Source organism: Anser brachyrhynchus, assembly GCF_964034855.1.
Source record: "Anser brachyrhynchus genome assembly, chromosome: 6".
Taxonomy (NCBI): Eukaryota; Metazoa; Chordata; class Aves; order Anseriformes; family Anatidae; genus Anser; species Anser brachyrhynchus.
This window is the reverse complement of record NC_137700.1, coordinates 45,041,324-45,060,966: the sequence shown is the minus strand read 5'-3', so window position 1 is coordinate 45,060,966 and position 19,643 is coordinate 45,041,324. Positions and strand designations below refer to the sequence as shown.

At 38.2% G+C, this 19,643-nt stretch overlaps 1 protein-coding gene and 1 long non-coding RNA gene across 8 annotated transcripts in view; both read right to left on the bottom strand.

Moving 5' to 3' along the window:
* INPP5A (inositol polyphosphate-5-phosphatase A) overlaps positions 1 to 19,643 on the bottom strand; it is a 254,472-nt gene that overhangs the window by 58,528 nt on the left and 176,301 nt on the right. For all 7 annotated transcript variants that reach the window (XM_080596666.1, XM_080596667.1, XM_080596669.1 and 4 more), the window contains exon 9: positions 17,838 to 17,922. In XM_080596666.1, coding sequence (XP_080452792.1) covers positions 17,838 to 17,922 — 85 coding nt within the window. The remainder of the gene's footprint in view (positions 1 to 17,837; positions 17,923 to 19,643) is intronic.
* Positions 4,800 to 17,831, bottom strand: LOC308196914. Its single transcript, XR_013952498.1, has 2 exons — positions 8,128 to 17,831; positions 4,800 to 7,924 (listed from the first exon to the last, which is right to left on the bottom strand). It is a non-coding gene; the product is annotated as an uncharacterized lncRNA (long non-coding RNA).

The window sequence follows — 19,643 nt, the reverse complement described above, 5'->3', positions numbered from 1 at the left end:
TTTTATCTATCCCTGCTTTTATTGTTTGTCATTGTTTCTTAGAGTTACTCTGCTGTCAATATTTGAAGAACAGAATCCTGTCTTGATATTGATTTGCTAAAGACTTTGAATCACTGTCTTCATAATGCATGTATTTTAAGGTAAGTGCATGCAAAAGGTGGAGGTGGAGCTGCTTATTGAATTAAATCAATACAAGACACCAGATTGGCAATTATCTGGTATTCGTTTTATATGATGTAAAATATCCACTAAACAGAAAGAAAAAAAACCACAAATTTCCATCTCACCTTGGCAATTTCTAATTCAAATTTCTTGTATACTCTCGACCTTTGGCTTGCTTAAGTTCAGTTGTTGTCACTCTTAAACATTTAGCACATACTTGACTACTCCAAACGCTAGTGAAGATTGGGTTGCATAATGCTATCTTTTGTGATACTTGTATGGTTCACATTGAAGGGCACAGAAAGAATAGCAATGGCAGCTACAGTCTGGAGATGTGCCTCTAAGGGGAGCTAAGGGCAATGCCACAGGGATTGCATGACTCAAAAAAAAAACCACCACAACAAAAAAAAAACAGTGAGGAGGAAATACAGTATTCATATGAAAGAACAAATCTATCCAGGTTATGTTTGTGCTTCTCAAGCTTAATGACAGTACTACAGCTACACTGTGTTCAGCTGAAAATGCATCAAAAAATTAAACTGTTTAAATTTTCAGGAAAATGTTAGTATCGTATGAATAAAAGTAATCTAGAAACAGCATTACAGAAACACAGAGATTTCCATAAGGTTAATCCAGTATGTGCATTTCTTTACTGTCTCTATGAAAGCAAGGTAATCTGAATGCCACATAAAAGGCTTGCTAGAAGACAGGAATTTAATGTAACTATCAGCAATGGTACCATAATCTCTACCAGACTTTGTAAGAGAAAACCTTTTAGTGAGGTTGGAGAGTAAACTAAAAACTTTTACTTGTTTGAGGGCTACACGCTGGTATAGAGTACATGGGTAGGGTATCACTGACAGATGGTGCGAATCTTCCTATAGCCACCATCCATCATCCCTAAACTTCACCAAAGCAAAGTTACACGCTGTTCAGAGCTCTGCTGCATTAAGTGGGGATCAGGAAGAAGTTTTTCCTCCAGGGAGCTGATTTCATAGCATCATAGAAGCACAGACCAGTTCGGGTTGGAAGGGACCTTAAGGACCATCCAATTCCAAACCCTTCTGCCACCTTGTGCCCACGGGGAGCCCGCGGGGTCGAGGCAGCACTGGCTCCGCAACGGTGTGCGGTGGGAGGGCTAGCCCCCACACCCGTGGCATCATGTGCACCTTGATCAGCCCCAGCCCGTCACATAGCATTTCTGCCACATTGGAGGAGCAGTTTCCGGGGAGCACAAAGGGGCAGACCCTTCACCTGCTTTTTGGGTGCTATTCTATGGGACTACAAAGTGCCATTAACAGAGCCTGAACTCAGAATTCGCTCTTACCACAATGCCACTTCATGTATACATTTTTTTCAACCTCTATTAGAAAGTGCTGTGTAGCTGTTAACATTCATTTATCCCACTGGAACAGGAAGTTACAAAAGCATTTGCAAAGTCATCACCAGAGAAGTGGTCCTCTAACTATCAAATGACATGGAAAAAAAAATCCAAGGAAATGGCAAAAGCCATTTGAAGCCAGATGAAAGATCCTAATGACTCTCCAGAAATGTCCATCTGGGCAATTTACCTTGTTCTTCCAGAGGAAGACACCATAAAGGAATATGATAATTTTCGAGTATTTTATTGGCATACTCTTTACTCATTAAAGGAAAAAAAAATCTATTATATGATTGTTGAGAATAACATCAGACTGTATAGGTCAAAAATTGACTGACATCACTCTGGACAAGCATTATTGAGACACACAAAGGAGCTGTTGTGCCTTTAAGCTTATGGTACATTGCAATGCAGTAAATGAAAAGCCACTATTATGAGGGGATGTTTATGTCAGTGTCTGAAACAAATCTTCTTTCTACTAGAATAATGCTGTCTTAAATTGTTAACTGTTGATCAGATAAACAACATGTGATAAAGATCCTATAATCTCTTTTCATAAAATTCATTTTAACCCTTTAATGGCTTTATATATTAAATTATGACGTTATTGAGCCCTGCGAAGGCTTTTAGTAGCTCTAAATAATATCATAACAGAGCTCTTATTTAAGCAGTAATGCAAAAAATCATGATTAAATTTTAAATAACATAAAGATTAAATGCTAAAATTTTCACAAGACATAATATATCAGTCACCACCAAGAACTTGTCACAACCTCCAATCCTCTTCACCAAGAAAGCCTATTTGTAGGGCTTGGTGTAAGAAGGAACTAATTTGATTTCCATGGTCAGCCTGCAAATTTAACAGATGTTTTATGCAGTGCAGGATATGCAGAACCTCTATGGCACTGTATTACCAAGACCAAGGTGATGCTATTTCACAAATGCAGCTTGCACAAGATATACTCCTAGTGGTCCTTCAGTCTTTAGACAGGACACGTGGAAAGCAGAATGGTCCCAACATCATTTCAATCCTTCGACCTTTTCAGTAAGTAGCTAAAACAAATGGCCTTTGGATGAGGGGAACATTTAATGCTGCACTGTTGATCTCCTCTCCTAAGCCTCAGAGATGAAGTTTTAAATAATTTACTACTTGCTGATTATCTGAATCAAGCGACAAGAAGACACCGGACATGTTTATGAAGTCAGAACAGATGGGTGAAGAGTCCCTCCTTCAAAGAACCCATCTCTCAGCAGGACTTAACAGGTACAATCCCTGCTAACCAGATCAGCCTTTGCTCCTTGCCAGAGAGACATCATTGCTCTTGGCTGGGACAAAACTATAGTTCTCCTGAACAACATAATTTCTGTGAGAGTCCATCTCCTTTATGCTGCACAGATACTCGAGCAAGACTGGAAGGAAATGGCCCAGGCACTAATGTGAGGAGAGGGAGCTGGGCACTGTCTGGGGACAGGTCCTCACGCCACAGGAGGCATTCCCTGCTCAGGGGAGAAGAGAAAGCCTGAACTAAATAACATTCGCTTGTAAGGCAATCTTAATGCAGAGAGCTCTGAAGAAGCTGGAGGAAAGAGAAATAGTTAAAAATCTAACTCTGCCAAAGTGCTTTATGTGTAGGCCTAAATTGTAAGGCTACAAGCCAACATACAATGTACTCAACACCTTTATCTTAACGACTTCATGACAGAAATTCCATTCAGCACCAAACTCAGGAGAACCTCAGAGAAGACCCTTGCTTCTTCTCTGCAAGAGACAATTCAATAACTTGCTGATAAGTAAATATACAACTGTGGAAACATACAAACAGAAATGAGCATTTTGTAATTTTTATGCAAGTCTGAGTGGGAAGGCCACAAATATAAATAATATCAAAATGGATTTATGGAGTTATATATTCAGAAAGGTGTTAATAAAAGGAAAGACATGACACGGTCACAGGCAGGAAAATATACTGAAGCACACTGAATTTAGTAGGAATTTGTCTACTGAGTTACTGGAATTTGCTTAAGTTACCACAGTTGAACGATTTATTCTGGAAAGTAACTCTGTTCTGGTATGTGTTTTTTTTAAACTCAAATTGGAAGATTTTTTTGACTGAAGACTGCACATTTTATTTACTCTTATTTATAATGTTTATTTCCATTAAACCTTACCAATATCTTGTTCTGTTTAAGGCAACAACCTGGATCTTGAAAAGAAAGAATGAATAAGGTTTGTAACCATTCAAAAAGCTGAAACTTGAGGTACTCAATCCCTGACAGCTTTTACAGATAATAGTAGTATCTTTCTGTCATATACTATACTATCAAGGCATGACGGGGTCCTGTGGCCATTAGTCACTGATACAGCAATAGGGCTTGAACTACTTAATATTGGAGTCAATAAATACCTTTTTAACCATTAAACTCGACAGTAAAGCTCTTCTGAGCTGAACAAAGCAGAGCAGCTTTCCAGCTGCAGCAAGGCCTTAAGGCAGCACTGTGGTGTAACAACGGATGCAGAGCAGTACTGCATCTTGCAGCTCTCACACAAACCAGTTTGTCCTGTGGGAAGATGATGCATTAACTGGGCCTCTGTGAAAGAAGATGTGGTATCTGTCTTTTACTCTGAAAGCTCCTGTACCATTGTTACATAAGAAAAAGAAAGCCACATGAATCTAAAGATTTTTATCTGTCCCAACAGGAAATGAAAGTGACCAGGGTTAGAGTTAAATCCCAAGTGCACCAGCAAACAAGTGTCTGTACACAAAGGTGGTTGCTGCCTACCTTATACAAATGGCCTACACAAATAAACTTTGTATATCTGGAACATTACAATTTGTCCATTCTCCATAAATACTACATTTAGCATTAGTTACTGGTAAGGGGGTGCTACTATCAACTTTTTTGTTCCCATTATAGTAATGACAGTTCCCCACCCCCCAGCACTAAATCTGTGTCTAAATCTAAATAAAAATCTTCCTCCCCATCCTGATCGAATATCAGTCTTAATTTCTGTGTTCCTGTGTATACTATAGAGGCAGATATGATCCTGTTCCTTGATTTTCATATGGATGCCCAAATCCTTCTTCATTTTGTTTTTGATAAGCAAACAAAATATCATTCTAGATTACAGGCTGTAATTTTGAAAATTCCCAAATTCCCCTTCTAGGCTTCCACTAATGACAATCACAATATGTACATGTACAGTATTTTTTTTTTTTTTTACTATGAATGGGTGCCTTTTAGATACTAGTGTGTAATTTGTCCATAGACATTAACACTTTGTACCACAGTAAGAACCAGTAAAAATCACATATTTCAAAAGAATGCTTTTTTTCTTTTTTTTCCAGGTACACCAAATTGTTTCAAAAATTACATACATTTGGGATGGATACATAAATTTTATATGCGAATCTGCAGAAAGCTTCAGCCTCTTGAACTAGACAGCTTGAGTAAAGCTTCAAGGTCTCCCTGCGGATATTTTTGTCTTCTATACCAGAACAACAATCCTTGTGCTAAAAGTGATCCGCAAGCCCATGACAAAAGATGTGCCCTCTCCAGGAACTTCCTTCTTCCCCCTGCACCTTTCCCCGCCATTTAGTATATAGCACAAATCTAGGAACTTGAGCCATTCAGAAATAGTTTGTCCTCAGAAACCACCCCTTCTCCCAGAACAGCCCCAGGGGCCAGTACGTATATCCGTGGCAGTAACCTGCAACCAGTGAAAAAGAAGAAGATTTCAGGCACCCAAAATGTCATCCATCACCATCACTGTAAGCTAGGTGATGAATGGCAGGTGTGGCAGCAGCCAGCTCTGTCCCGGGCTGCGCGGAGACGGGCGCTGCTGGTACCGCTGTCACCCGCCGTCAGCCAGTGCCAGCTGAGTCTCCCAGCTGCCAGTTGCTGCCACGCAAGGCATAAAACATACACTCTGAACAATCACAGCAGCAGAGCCCAGCTTATAGGCTGCATTATTAATTAGTTTAATGATGCTCAGCCCTATTAGAAAGCACAAGATAATTGTATTTAATTTGTGCACGTTTTAATTATGGCCCAAGCAGTGCCAAATTTGATCAACGTATCATCTTTTCTGTTCTGCTCTGTAACCATTTTTGTATTAATTTGCATCCGAAACAGGAGGAGCTGCTAAACCCTACTGGGAATAGAGTTCTTTTTAGTTTTTAAACACTGCCATCTTTCACATCATGATGCTGTGCAAGACCTCTGCCTGCTGATAACAGTGTCATCTTTTCCTGTGGCCACAAATTAAAAGCAGGTTTACGACCACATGCTACTAGACCCTCTAGGGCCCCAGAGGAGGCAGCCAGAGAACAATTCATTCACTCATCCCTCCCCTTATCCATGATGGAAGTAGAAACAATTGCATCATTTAATTTACTATTGCAACGGGGATATGGCTCATTGGCCCCTCGTTGTTTTGAAGATGGATTTAATTAACCTCCTATGAATCTTGCCAATAAGCATGGCAGCATCAGTATGGAACTGGAAATGTTGAAAAATCAGTTGGAGAGATGGGTCATCAGTATTTCTCAAGCTAGCTCTGCTGAGAGGACTTACGACTACTACAGTGTTACGGCCCCAGCAGAAAGCTAAGGAACATACTGAGTTAATACACTACTGACTTACCTCTGGGAATCTAAGCTCAGGTTTGACTTAGACTACTGAGAAAAAGAGGTAATTGAATAATTCCTAATAGCCACATATATCTTTAATACAGAAGCCATTTGTGATCACTGGAAAATAAATAATTGCAATTAACTACACTGTTAAGTAAATATACAGTCCCTTGGGGAAGCAATCTGCATGCTTTTATAAGTCTGGCTACAATATGAAACTCATCATGATGTCTATGAGAGTAATTTATAATGAACATTTAGCAGGTGCCTCAGATGGGTTGCTGCAATTTACATTCATTAATAAAACTGTCCTTATTAGACCCCAAGTTTTATGCATTTTAATTTAATAAATCTTTATTACATGTTCATTTTACATTTGGTTTTGTTTCCAAGATGTCATAGAATCAGTTTAACTTGTAATGAAAGTTAAAATCTTTGAGACTAAGTTATTTACAACGACCTATTTGAAAAGAGAAAAAGAATCTAGCACCTTAAGCATTTCTGACTAGAATAAAAACATGATCTGAAGTTTGCAAGCTATTAAGAATAATTTATTTAATTAAATGAAGGTTTATCTTAAGAATAAAGCAATGTGATTTTTCTTTTTGTAAGGATGGCTTAGTATCACTTAACTAAAGGAAGAAGGGAACCCTGTTACAGTTTAAACTGATAGTCATTATGGAGCAAGGAACACATTAACTGAAAAATACAAGAAAGAAAAATTCCTTTCATAAAAGGGCTCTTTTCCATGATTTGCAGCACTTTCTTAGAAGCTCTTCTAACTATTTGAAGATTTAATAGGATGTTATGAAGTTTTGGTAGTCTTGGTTCAGTCAGATTTAGCCAAGCCTTCATTAATTTGTTGCTTTTGTAAGAAGGGATCTGTCTGTGACAGCATTTGCATACCTGTACCTCTTTATTTTGTCCTGCTGTAAAAGCTACAGGAAGAGTGCCTGTCTTTTCTCAGCACAATTAAGCATTCTTCAGTGCAGCAATCAGCCAGAAGACACATACCTTGTCTCAGAAATATGTAAGAGGCCTTTTTTGTCTGAGTCAGATTTTGAGCCATTTAGAGGCATTACTGCAATGTTTTACTGTGTGTGAAATGACACCTTTTTTGGTCTAAAAATATTTGTTAATCAGTTTCAGTTCTTGCAGAAGAAAAGATAAAAATTGGACTTACAAACATTGGTGTAAGCCTAGAATAGACAGAAATAGTTTTCTTAGCTGTCAACAATTTTCATTTCATCAGTTCTTCCAACCTTCCCAACTATATTCAACAAGTCATCACTAAAGAGCAATAAAGTTTGAGATCAGCATCAAAATATGCACAAAGCATCTGAAAACGTGTTTTTATTGCTGCGTGCATATTCAGTATCTGTTCTGGAACCACAAAATAGACTATGAAATGTGTACAACAGGCAAGTTTCTCTTGCAGATTTTGCAGCTGTAAGGAGAATAAAATAAAATCATCTAGTTATATGCATAAACCCCGAAGACTGAAACATAGTTGTGAAGTTACACTTCATAATCCAAACTACTAATAACTTTACATCAGCAATTTTTGACTAGTTTTTCATATTCTATCAATAAAAAAGAACACTTTTCCATACACTTATTGTTTTAAGACCTAATTTCAATATTTGTTAAATAAGAACTAGTGGAGAAGTGTAGACATACAGCTGTTCTCCATATCCCATCCAGCAAATGGAGAGATGGGGTGGAGCTGTGGAACTGGGAGCAAAACCTTTAGAGGGATGAAGAAAAAAGGAACAAGTGAGCTAGAGAGAAGATTGGGTGGGCACAGCCACAAGCAAAATAAATGTCTTGAGAGAAGCAAAGTGTATTTTTCATGGCCCTAAAGGCAGAAAAATATACCAATTCAGGACTGGGGCAACAAAGCACCTAGGTAAACAGTGATGGTTGAGGGCTGAGATGGGGAATCCTTACCCAGGCAGCTGACTCAACATACAGATGATGTTTGCAGGCTCTTGCACTTTCTAGTTGTGAGCTCACTGCCATATCTGATCCAGTTGCTGGGAAGATTCCTTCCTTGTGTCATTTCTCAAGCTGTCATTCTCTGAGGTGCTTCAGATGTCATCTGTTCACCTTCTTCTGCTTTCTGCTAGCAATTGCCCATTTCTCACATGAGCCAAGACTTTCTGCAATTGCAGCACCAAATCACTGCGTAGTTATTCAGTTTCTCATTCTGTTGCATGTTGCAGTGGGAGAAATCATAATTAAAGCAGGGAAAAGAAAGACTTTCATCTTTTTCATATTTTGTGGCTAAGGATTTTTTGGATAAAGGGGCTTCTTCATGCCTTAAAATGGTTTTACTTATGCCCAGCACCAGACAGCTGTGATGCTGATTGCACACTTGAGATGTATTTTCATTTTTCCATTGAAAAAGGATCCACCTGAAAAGTTTGAGAAGTCTCAGCTGTTCACATAAACCAGATGCAAGGTTACTACAATGTATAGGTGATACCCTGCTATTTAGGAATGATTTGGGACACCATGAACATTCTGGGCTGCATCAGGAGGAGTGTTGCCAGCAGGCTGAGGGGGGTGATCCTTCCCTCTGCTCAGCAATGGTGAGGCCACTTCTGGAGCACTGTGTCCAGTTCTGGGTTCCCCAGCACACAAGGCACGTGGACATACTCGAGAGAGTCCAGAACAAGCCCACAAAGATGATGAAGGGACTGAAGCATCCCTCATATGAGGAAGGGCTGAGATACCTGGAACTGCTCATCCTAGAAAAGAGAAGGCTCAGGGGTACCTTATCAATGGTCTGAATACCTGATGGGAGGGAATGGATAAGATGGAGTCAGGCTCATTTCAGTGGTGCCCAGTGACAGGACAAGAGGCAATGAGCACACACTGGAACACAGGAGGTTCTCTCTGAACATGTGAAAACACGTTTCAACTGTGATGGGGACCCAGTACTGGTATAGGATGACCTGAGAGTCTGCATTTTTGAGCATATTCAGACCCCAACTAGACATGGTCCAGAACAACCTGCTCTAGGTGACCTGGCTTGAGCAGGGGGTTGGACTAGATCTTAAGAGGTCCCTCCCATTGTAAACAATTTGCGGTTCTTTGCTTAGAGCTGTTTGAAGGTCCAGCCCGTTTGAAGATACAAGTAAGGTCTGGACCAGCACTAGTAGTCAGGTTCATAGTCTGATTGGAAGAGCAGGACCAACATAGTCATTTTTAACCATAATTCAAGACTCATGAACTTGAAAGAGCACATTTGCTAGCATGGGTTTCCAGAACATATTCACTTCCATTTCTGAAAATGCCTTTTAGTTCCTCAGTTACAGATTTGAAACATCAGCTATTCTAAAAATATTCTATAAATATTCTAAAATGCTTAAAGTAATAAGTATCATTATCATATGGATTTACTAAAGAAAAAGGTTTCTAAATTTTTGCTTCAATTTATTAAATTGCTTAAGAATATATAAACAGAGTTATAGCTGGATGAAATGCCATATGCAAAGTTTGTTTTCTGAAATAAAATAAATTGTATTAAAGAGAACAATATTCCAAAGATATAGAACATGATATAAAAATACTTTAGTGCTTCTGATACCATGTTATGCTGTCCACTGCCATACTACAGATGGTTCACGTATCCTGCACTGAAGAATTCAGCAAGACCTACAAGAGTTTACCACTTGGGTATAGCTGAGATCCTGTATGTAGATGTATAGACATCTGACTTTCATTACTGCCTAGAAGATATAACGTCTAATCTGGATTTTGAAAGGGAGGCAGAATTGTCCATGCCCACAACTAACTAGATGCTGTATGAACTTATTTCATAATGCTATGTCAATATTTTTAATATAATCACATTACTATTTTTTTCCTGAATGCTCACTTGTCAAAGCAAAAAAAAAAAAAAAGCTTTAAAAAACAGACTGCTCTGTTTATAACAATAAGAATGTACAAATGCACATGCACTTTTCCTGATGTACTCAAAGCATCTTCTGCATGTAACACCCAATTAAAAAGAATATACACACAGATATTGTGTAGGCCAGAATTTGGAAAAATCCTAGTTATAGCACAAAACTCAAGACTTGGTAATGAAACAAGTGCAACCTGAAATGCTCTTTCAGGTCTGAGTAAGATCTAAATCAATAAAAAGGTGATCATCGGATTTTTTTGAACATTTGTTCAAAACAGAGATACGCCTTACAGTAGGGGGGCAATGTTTTGTAGATGAATACATCACAACCAGTAATACTCCACAGTCTCTCAAACTTTCATTGGTAGAAGTAAACCTGGTAAAGAGATATAATGCTACCACTGTCTTTTTCAAAACTAAAGACTGTATTGTGCCAAGACTGTACAATCAAATTAAAATTATATGATTTGTTGTAGCATCAGCAATATGGTATGAGCTTAAAAAGTCATGTTAGAATGAAGTCTTTCCAATTTTACTAGATAATACAACAACAAATGGTCAGAGGTGGCAGAGAGGCACAACGCAAGTGAATGATGGAATTAGATATGCAACTTCTCTATGAGCACTTATTACCTTTTAAGAAAACATTTAATCATCAATTCCAGCTATGTCTTATCAAATGGCTGCTTGACAGAAGTATAGAAAGTAAGTATCTTGTTGAATGTAACCCATTAAGTAGATAGAGTGGGTGTACAAGCATGAATACCTAGTTTTAAGATGAGGACTTTGCTTCTTATTCTGTAGGCTGAGCCTGAAAGCTTTTGTAGGCCAGGATGACTGGAGCTCCAAAACAGCATTTCTATTGCTGTCTTCATAAATTTTCATATATGTTATATTTTCTCACTCTCCAGCTATGAAGTTACTATCAACCCCAACAAAATATCTTTTACTGAGGGAAGAATGAAAACTTCTTTTTCTTGATACAAGTAAAGGCTATGGTTTGCCTTGAGCAAATGGATATTATGATTAATATGACTTTCTCCTAAAGACCTGATGTTTGCATACTGAACCTTATATTCCTGATTGTAATTACTGGAATTGGGAAGCACACAGTTATCCTTATTCTTTTCTTGGGAGTACAAAGAACTTTATGAGACTTTTGAATTAGCAGTCTTTGCCAGAAACAGTTTCATATTCCCAAACTGTCAAAATAAACCCAGTTTACTAAGCCTGACTATACTGTCATAAGATGGACAAATAGGATTAGGAAGACGTATAGGCAAGAGTTTCAGTGGATAACTGTTTTTATTTGTTTGCTGTTGTTTTGTTGGTTTTTTTTTGTTTGTTTTGTTTTAAATACAGAAGTAGAGTAATTCTCAAAGATTAATAAAGACTGCTATTGTGGCCAACTGACAGCAAAAATACTCTTCCTAGTGGCAGACCCACCTAACACTTGAAAAGTGATTTAAATAAAACAACTCTGGTAAACTCTCTCTCACCAAGTTAGAAGGAATAGAAGGAGAAATATCTCTACCAACAGCCTGGCCAAAGCTGTCATCTGCGATGCTCTTGGCTGTTGCAGTGAAATAGTGACAGGAGTTATCTCCTGAATGATGTTCTGCATAAACCGCCAAGTTTCAGCAAGTGGGCAGGCTAGTAAGAATGAGAACTCTCTCCTTTTTAAACATCTGCTCTAACAAAGGGGAAAGGGCACCTCTGCATGTTAAAGACACAAAATGACAGCCCGTGTGGGATACCAGTGTGTAGGCAGCCCCACAAATTTACCAACGGGGTTCAAGACCCTCCCACTTGCACTTCCATAGATCTATGTGAATTAAGAGGCAAGGAGAGATTAATAGGACCAATTCTGCTTCCACATTTATGCTAGTAAGTGTTTGTAGCACTCACAGAAAATAGTAGATGCTAATCAGTTATTTCAATTAAAAAAATACATATGCATATAAAAATGCTAAAAGAGGAGATTTGAATGGCCTTGGCAGCGTGAAGCCTTGTGCCATCTACAGCGGTCACAGGTGATAAGCTGCTTGATCTCAGGGACTGACAGAAGAGAATTAACTTACTGCTTGCAGTTAGACATTTTATTTCATTCACCTATAGTAATTTAATCTCCTTATTTTCTCACATCATCAAAAAGAATCCATCCTCCTCAATTCTTAGTAATAAAATACCTCATTTATCCCTCCACAAACATTAGTTCCCTCTTTACCCTTAATGTGCTTTAGAGATTTTAGTATCCTAATTTTATGAAGCTGATAGACAACCAGCCTTGCTTCATCTTAGAACCGCCTAATATTTACCCTATTACACTTTTTGAAGAACCAAAACACTAACTCATGATTTTTATGTTTCCAGAATATTCTTCAACGTCAGCCTGGAGTACACCTTGTTGCTGCTGGAGATTTCTTTCAAGTCAAGCCTCATCAAGCCTCCTTGCAATTCAGTTTTAGAAGATAATTTCTCAACAACAGAAAAACTACCTTTGTCACATGCACTGCTGCAAATTTGCATTGTATTTCTGATAACCACTGTCTTACAATGGCCTATCTGTATTATGTTTAAAACACAAGGAGAGCAAAACTTCCAGAAAAATTACAGGAGAACCATCATCTACATACAGAAACAAAAAAAAATCATGTTTCTATGAAATGCTGTGACAATGCCTGCGTTAGAGACACTAACAAGCTGATTTAAGCTAGAATGCGGTCAGATATAAAAGGTTACAGTAATTTTGCATATGTTTGTCCTGGTTCCAGTTAGGACAGAGTTAATTTTCCCTCATAGCAGCTGGTAGGGTGCTATGTTTTGGATTAGGATGAGAAGAGCGCTGATAACATGCTGATGTTTTAATTGTTGCAGAGCAGTGTTTACACCAGGCCAAGGACTTTTCGGCTTCTCGCTCTGTCCTGCCAGCGAGCAGGCTGGGGGTGCAGCAGGAGCTGGGAGGGGACAGACCCAGGACAGCTGACCCAAACTGCCAAAGGGGTATTCCATACCATCTGACATCATGCTAAACAATATATAGGGGTGGCTGGCCGGGGTGGGGGGGCCGGCTGCTCGGGGATAGGCTGGGCATCGGTCAGCGGGTGGTGAGCAATTGCATTGTGCATCACTTGTTTTCTTACACATTATTATTGTTAATACTATTATCATTATCACTATTGTTATTATTATTGTTATTATTATATTCCTGTCTTAATAAACTGTCTTTATCTCAACTCACCGGCTTCACTTTCCCGTTTCTCTCCCCCATCCCAGAGAGGGAGGGGGGAGGGTGAGCGAACGGCTGTGTGGTGTTTAGCTGCCAGCCGGGTTAAACCACAACAATGTTGTAAACACAGCCAGAACAAGCTGGTAAGATAAGTGCTAGAAAACACCTGGAAGCAGTGGGTAAGTAACTAGAATGCTCTATCTCATCCAAGAGATCTAGCAATAAAAAAAAAATCAATAGGCAAATATTTGAATTTAAACATCAGTAAAATACTAAAACTTGGTCAACTTTATAAGTGTAGGATTAACTAAATTTAGAAAAAAAATCATAAAAAATCAGAAAAAAATAAAGTCTTTGTGTATGCATACCTTAAAAGGATTAAAACCTGAGGAAAAATAAATCTTTCTTTTGTATATATTGCATTGCTAAAGGAATTTCCTTCTTACTAGGCTTATTTTTGGAAATGCTTAGAGCACGAAAGATGATGAGCTGAGGATGTTTAGCACTAAAAGAATGCAATGCCAGCATGACATATGACAAGCAGCAGTGCAAGAGTGTAGTTTGTTGGTCTGAATTGATCTACAATTGATCTTCAAAAAAGTGGTACTTTCCAAGAGGCTTGACTACAAACAAAAGATTTTCTGGATGTTTTCCAGTAACAAAGTAGTAGCGTTTATCAGCTCTGTCTGTCCTTAGGCAGAGGGATGAACCTCACAGTTCAGCCATGTGTAAGGATCAGGCCCCCAGACAATATGACCAGAGCACACTGGGAACTGGTTCAGCACATCTACTAGGAAGATGCACTCATGCTACCTCAGCACTGCTTGGCCAATGATAATGTTGCTAGTGCTTTAGACATATGACTTAGGATGAAAAGAACGTCCCAGCAGCGTCAGACAGACATTCGTAAGCTGAACACGCAGACAGACTAGAGCATTCCCCGTTTCTTGCCATGCAGCTCCCGTCTGCATCAACCTGAGAAAACCCCGTAGGAGACCCTCCAAGAGGTTTAAAATGCACATTGACAGGAGCCGGGAAAGTCCATATGCTTGACGTTGAGCAGGACTTAATCTCCTCAAACACACCTTCGGCCAGAAACTTCTTCCCCAGAAAACTTGACTAAAATTCAACTTTCTCATTATCCTGTTTCAGAATGAGGACAACTTTGAAATGCTTTAATATGCTGAGCTGTAGGTAGTTCCCTGAACACCATCATACCAAGCAACAAATTATGCTCAAGCTATAATTCAAATATACTGTAAAACAATTGTATTTGCTATGCCTGTTATGCTACTGACATCCTATTTCTTTCTTGCTGGTTTATCCCTCTGGACAACACACTTGTTAATGTGCATATGGATCTCAGAATTGCCAGAAGCCTTTACCTGTTTTATTGATCCCCCCTAGATTACTCCAACAACAGTAAAGCAGATTTTCCTAGCAAGGAAATCAATGACTTTAGATTAAGGTTTCCATAAAATATTTAATAAATTATATATTAATGATTTATTGTCTATTAATTGTGAATTAACACATGCAACATTTTTAGCACCTGATTTAGCACACAGTCTTCCAGTGTCTGGACTCCACAGCTCCCAGATTCTCCCTTTCAATGGCTTAAGAGAGAAATTCTTTAGAAATATACTTCATTCTTTGTGTTTGGTATAGGCACAGTCTACGTTTCCACAACACATCTATCAATGCATCTTCCAGTGTCCGAGTGTTCAGCACACTGTGGTCTCAAGAGGGAATTCAAATGGTCAAAAAGAAAAGCAGAGATAAATTTAGTAATATATACACAAATATGATAGCTCAATGGATTAACCCTTAAAATTCCTAGCATTAACTCCACTGCTGATAGTCAAATAGCTGTTTCATATCAGCAGTTTGCACAGGCACACATTTAAAATGACAGAAGGGGCCAGGAAAACGATCCATCTATGCACAGCCACAGGCTAACACTTTGGCTTGCACTAAGCATTACATAAGGCTAACCCTAACCTTTGCCAAGTTTTGTAACCCATCTAAACATTAGGAAACACTTTTTTACTGTGCGGATGATGGAACACTGGAACAAGTTGCCCACAGAGGTTGTGGAGTCTTGTCCTTGGAGATCTTCAAAAACTGCCTGGACGTGGTCCAGGGCAACCTGCTCTGGGTATCCCTGCTTGAGCAGTGGTTGGACCAGATGGACCCAGAGGTGCCTCCAACCTTAACCGTGATTGACATTAACCTGTGATTCCGTAATTCTATGGCCTTGCTCAAGGCACTGCGCCCTCTGTTGACTTTGGAAAAATGGCACAGCTGAGAAGCACCATTCGTAAACTAGTTTGTAAATTGATTTGGGATTGCATATTATATACAATCAAACCATTAGGTCCTATCTGGTACAATACCTGCTAGAGGTGGTATGTAACTCCAAGCTTCCAAATTATAATTTAGAAACTGATCTGTCTCATCGGTGCCCAGACTTTATTGTCAAAACAGTGTGCTACACACTTACTATTGATTCATTCGTGACTGTTCTGGTGTCAAGATGCTGCCAAAGACATTCGGCTTGTACCACCACTTTTGTGTAGTAAACTGCACGAGCCATAGATTTCTTAAATCTTTTGTATCTTCTGACATACCGGTGTATAAACTGTACCAAATGCAGACTTAATGTGACTTTAATTGCATAGGTATATGTAGAAGTGGAAGTTTCTAGACCAACTTTAATTATGTTTAACTGATGTTGCAATTGGTCTCTCATTATATGATCATCTAGCTGGATCAAGTTCTGTTTCACGGGGTATGCTACTTCTCAACAGAAAATGTGTATTACTCTAACATTTTTTGAACTCACGCTTGCATACATTTTATCTAGGAAGAACGGGTAAGTGAGTCTCATTCATCTTCAAATCACACCTTTTATATAACCTTGTGTACTCGTGTATAACAACATTAATTGACGTTGGTGCAGCATTCGTAAGATGAAAAGTGCAGTGTCAGGATTCTAAATCTCCTGTACCCTTACCACCTTACCATTGTGCAATACACTCCGTATGCATTATATGTGGTTAGTGACGTTATTCTGTTAGGAGCAGACTGCTTTGAAGCTCACAAATACAAAAGTAGAGGTCTTAATTTATTGTTAATAAAGAAAGCATTCTCTGCAGGTTCAGTCCTGCAAACTGCGAGGCACTAAGTTCGGAAAAACTTACAGTGCTCTTTGTCAATGCACGTTGTAAAAGATAGTTCTGCAGGACCATGATTGATAGAGATGTTCTCAGACTACACATTCTCAATAATACTGCACTACTAGTGAATTAAAAAACCAAACATTTCAAAACCAAGTTGCCTATAACATTGATGATAACTATGGGAACAACAGCGTTGGAGGGCAGGATTTAGTCTTTATTATATGTTCATCATATGAAGCTGCATATTCTGAATCAGTGACTTGAATTCGTGTTCACTTATGCTTTAAGTTTGTTGGTTAAATGACTACAATGTATAAAGGATTCTGAGAAGGAAGTTATTAGCTACATATACTGTGCTGTAATGTCAAACTCGTATTTTTCAACAGATGAAGGACTAATCATCATGTAAGAAATAAGAACTGTAGTGTACCTGTATGAAAGGAATCCAGCCTTTGACATACAGGCTGCTTACTTACTTCCTGCTACTTGATTTACAAAATAAAAGCTTTTGGTTTAGAAGATACATGCCTATCCCCAAGGACACCAAAAAGACACTGCAGCTACTGTGAGAACTAAAGTGGGAAATCCATGAGATTAAACTGGTTTTCAACCTGGATATTATTTTTGACCCTAAGCTACCTGGAGCAGAGCTTTAGCGGTGAGGTCAAGGTAATCTCAACTCATGATGAAAAAGGTTTACTATATTCTCTTTGCCTTTATACAAATCTTCCACTCACCCTTCCACACTCAGATGTTACTGTCACAAAGGTTTACACCAAGGTCTGCTCTTATTTTTGAAGTGTTGAATTCTATTACAGAAATTTAGGAAATTTCTCAATTTTTCCCCCACCAATTACAGTAAAAGATTGTGAGATTCACTGTGAGCTCCAAATGCATGACAAAAGTCACAAACATACAATACAAATGTGGTATCCGTTTCTGAAGCTAAAAGAGATTTCAAAGATGCCTATCAATGAAAGAGACTCTTCTATGCAATGTGAAGACTCCGGGTCTCATCTTAGCTGGGTAGCCATGTTTTTCCCTTGTCTATACACAGGACCAAGAACAGGTAGTATGGACTCTGTAGCCCATTTGCATTTACATCTCGCTCTGCATGTAATAATCACTTTACACACCACTACTTAGAAAAAATGCTGACGTTAACTATGTTCTTCTCAATTTCCTCAGCAGTTTCCCAGCACAGTCATTTCTAGTTACCTGTCAGATGTTCTTGTTGACAGTATTCTTAGCCAAGCTTGATGTTAACATTAAGATTAGTTCAAGTCACTTTTAACATTTCCACAAAAATGAAAATGAAAAACGAAAGTCCTACCTCTACTACTGCTTTGGCATCCAGTCTAAAATTGAAATCTCCAAAGACGAAATATGAAACTTTCTCAAACCGCTGATCTATAATTCTGGAAAAAAACAAACAAACAAACAAAAAAAAACAGAACTGCCATTCAGCTTTATGTATATGTGAACATGTACGAACGCGCATATCTTACTTCTAAGTACTATCTTAGAAATAATTATAGGAATGATCAAAACTACCAGTTTATACTGAAACAATCTTCTCAATACATTAAGCATGTTTTTGGACTGATCGTCCTTGCTCAGGCAATTGTGTCCAACCCTGTTAAAATAACACATTTGAATTCCCCTATCTGTCTGAAAGAGCAGTCTGGAGGAATGCTAGTTTGCAGAAGTTAGTAAAAAACAATACAAAACCAGCACTTGGGGAACAGAGAAACCTTGAGGGCATCCTAGATGTACTCCACACCTTTGAAAAGTTAAGTATACGTGCTTTGGACTGGGCAACTAAGAATTAGGAACTCCAAATTGGTAGTAAATTCAGAATTCACCTACCTTCAATTCTGTGTTGTGTATTTATGTATCTGTAAGATTGTGATCATAACATTTACTAGCGTTTGTTAATACTCTAAGGACTATAAGAAGAGTGATTTATTATCACTAAACATTACTAATCACGGCTGATACTGATTAAACTACACATTTTTTCCTAGCTTAGTTATGGTTCTCTGAAAGGCAGTTCTCTTGCCTTGAAAACAAATTTTTACTGAGATTGTAGCTAACACCTAAAATGTGATCTTTCCAGATGCAGAATAAAGATTAACTCTTTTCTCAAGCCTTTGCTCAGTAATAAACAAGGAGATGAGGCATTATTGTTCATCTTACAAATTTTGTGTTATTAAAAATTGTTATTGTATTATTAGTTTATCTATTATTAGTAACACCTGTTTGGTACTCCTAACAATGTGCAGTTTTACTTGGTTCCAGAGATCTTGACATTCAGAAATCCAATGAGTCAAGCTTAATTTCCAAACAAGAATCAATACAATTAATTTCCATCAGTAGCTGAGGACAATATGAAATAAGTGAAATGTGACTGTTACAGCTACGAATAAAATACACAGACAAAACCCACAAAAAATGGACTGATACAGTAGATGCACAACATATAAGAAATAAGGAACAAATGTAAGGCAATACATTATGTACATCCTGGGAATACATAAATATGTAAGCACTATGATGCCAGAAACCCCAAATGAGCAAGAGGCAGGGACACAAATAGATACGTAAATGATGACAAAGTAGTACACAGTAAGAAGGCCTTCAGGAACAACATTGCCCAGCAAGGAGGCATTCATTTTAAATGGTTTTAAACCTTTTAATGTATGACATCCATTTAGATATTTCAAAGCTGTAAAGAAAGATAAAACATTGGATTTACAGTGAGATACTACTCCTTTTACAAAAAATCTTACATTTATAGTCCACTGTAATCTATTGCACAAGGAATATTATGCAATTGAAAAACTAATGTGCATTGGACCTAAGGTAGTGATCATCTGAAGTGAAAACTCTTGTAAAGACTTTTCTGGTATGAAAATCTCAAATCCTCCATTCAGCTGACAAATTATTGCAGGTACTGTTAATAAATATTGTCTACTGTCAACTCCTAGCAAGCATCAAGAAAAACCTGTCACTCTTGACCTGTATGTAACATTAGTTTGATTAGTGCCCTCCTGGCACATTAAAGGAAAATGAAAACTTAAAAGTTAAACCATTTACATTACCTTAATCTGCTAATACTACAATTGCTAGATCTGAT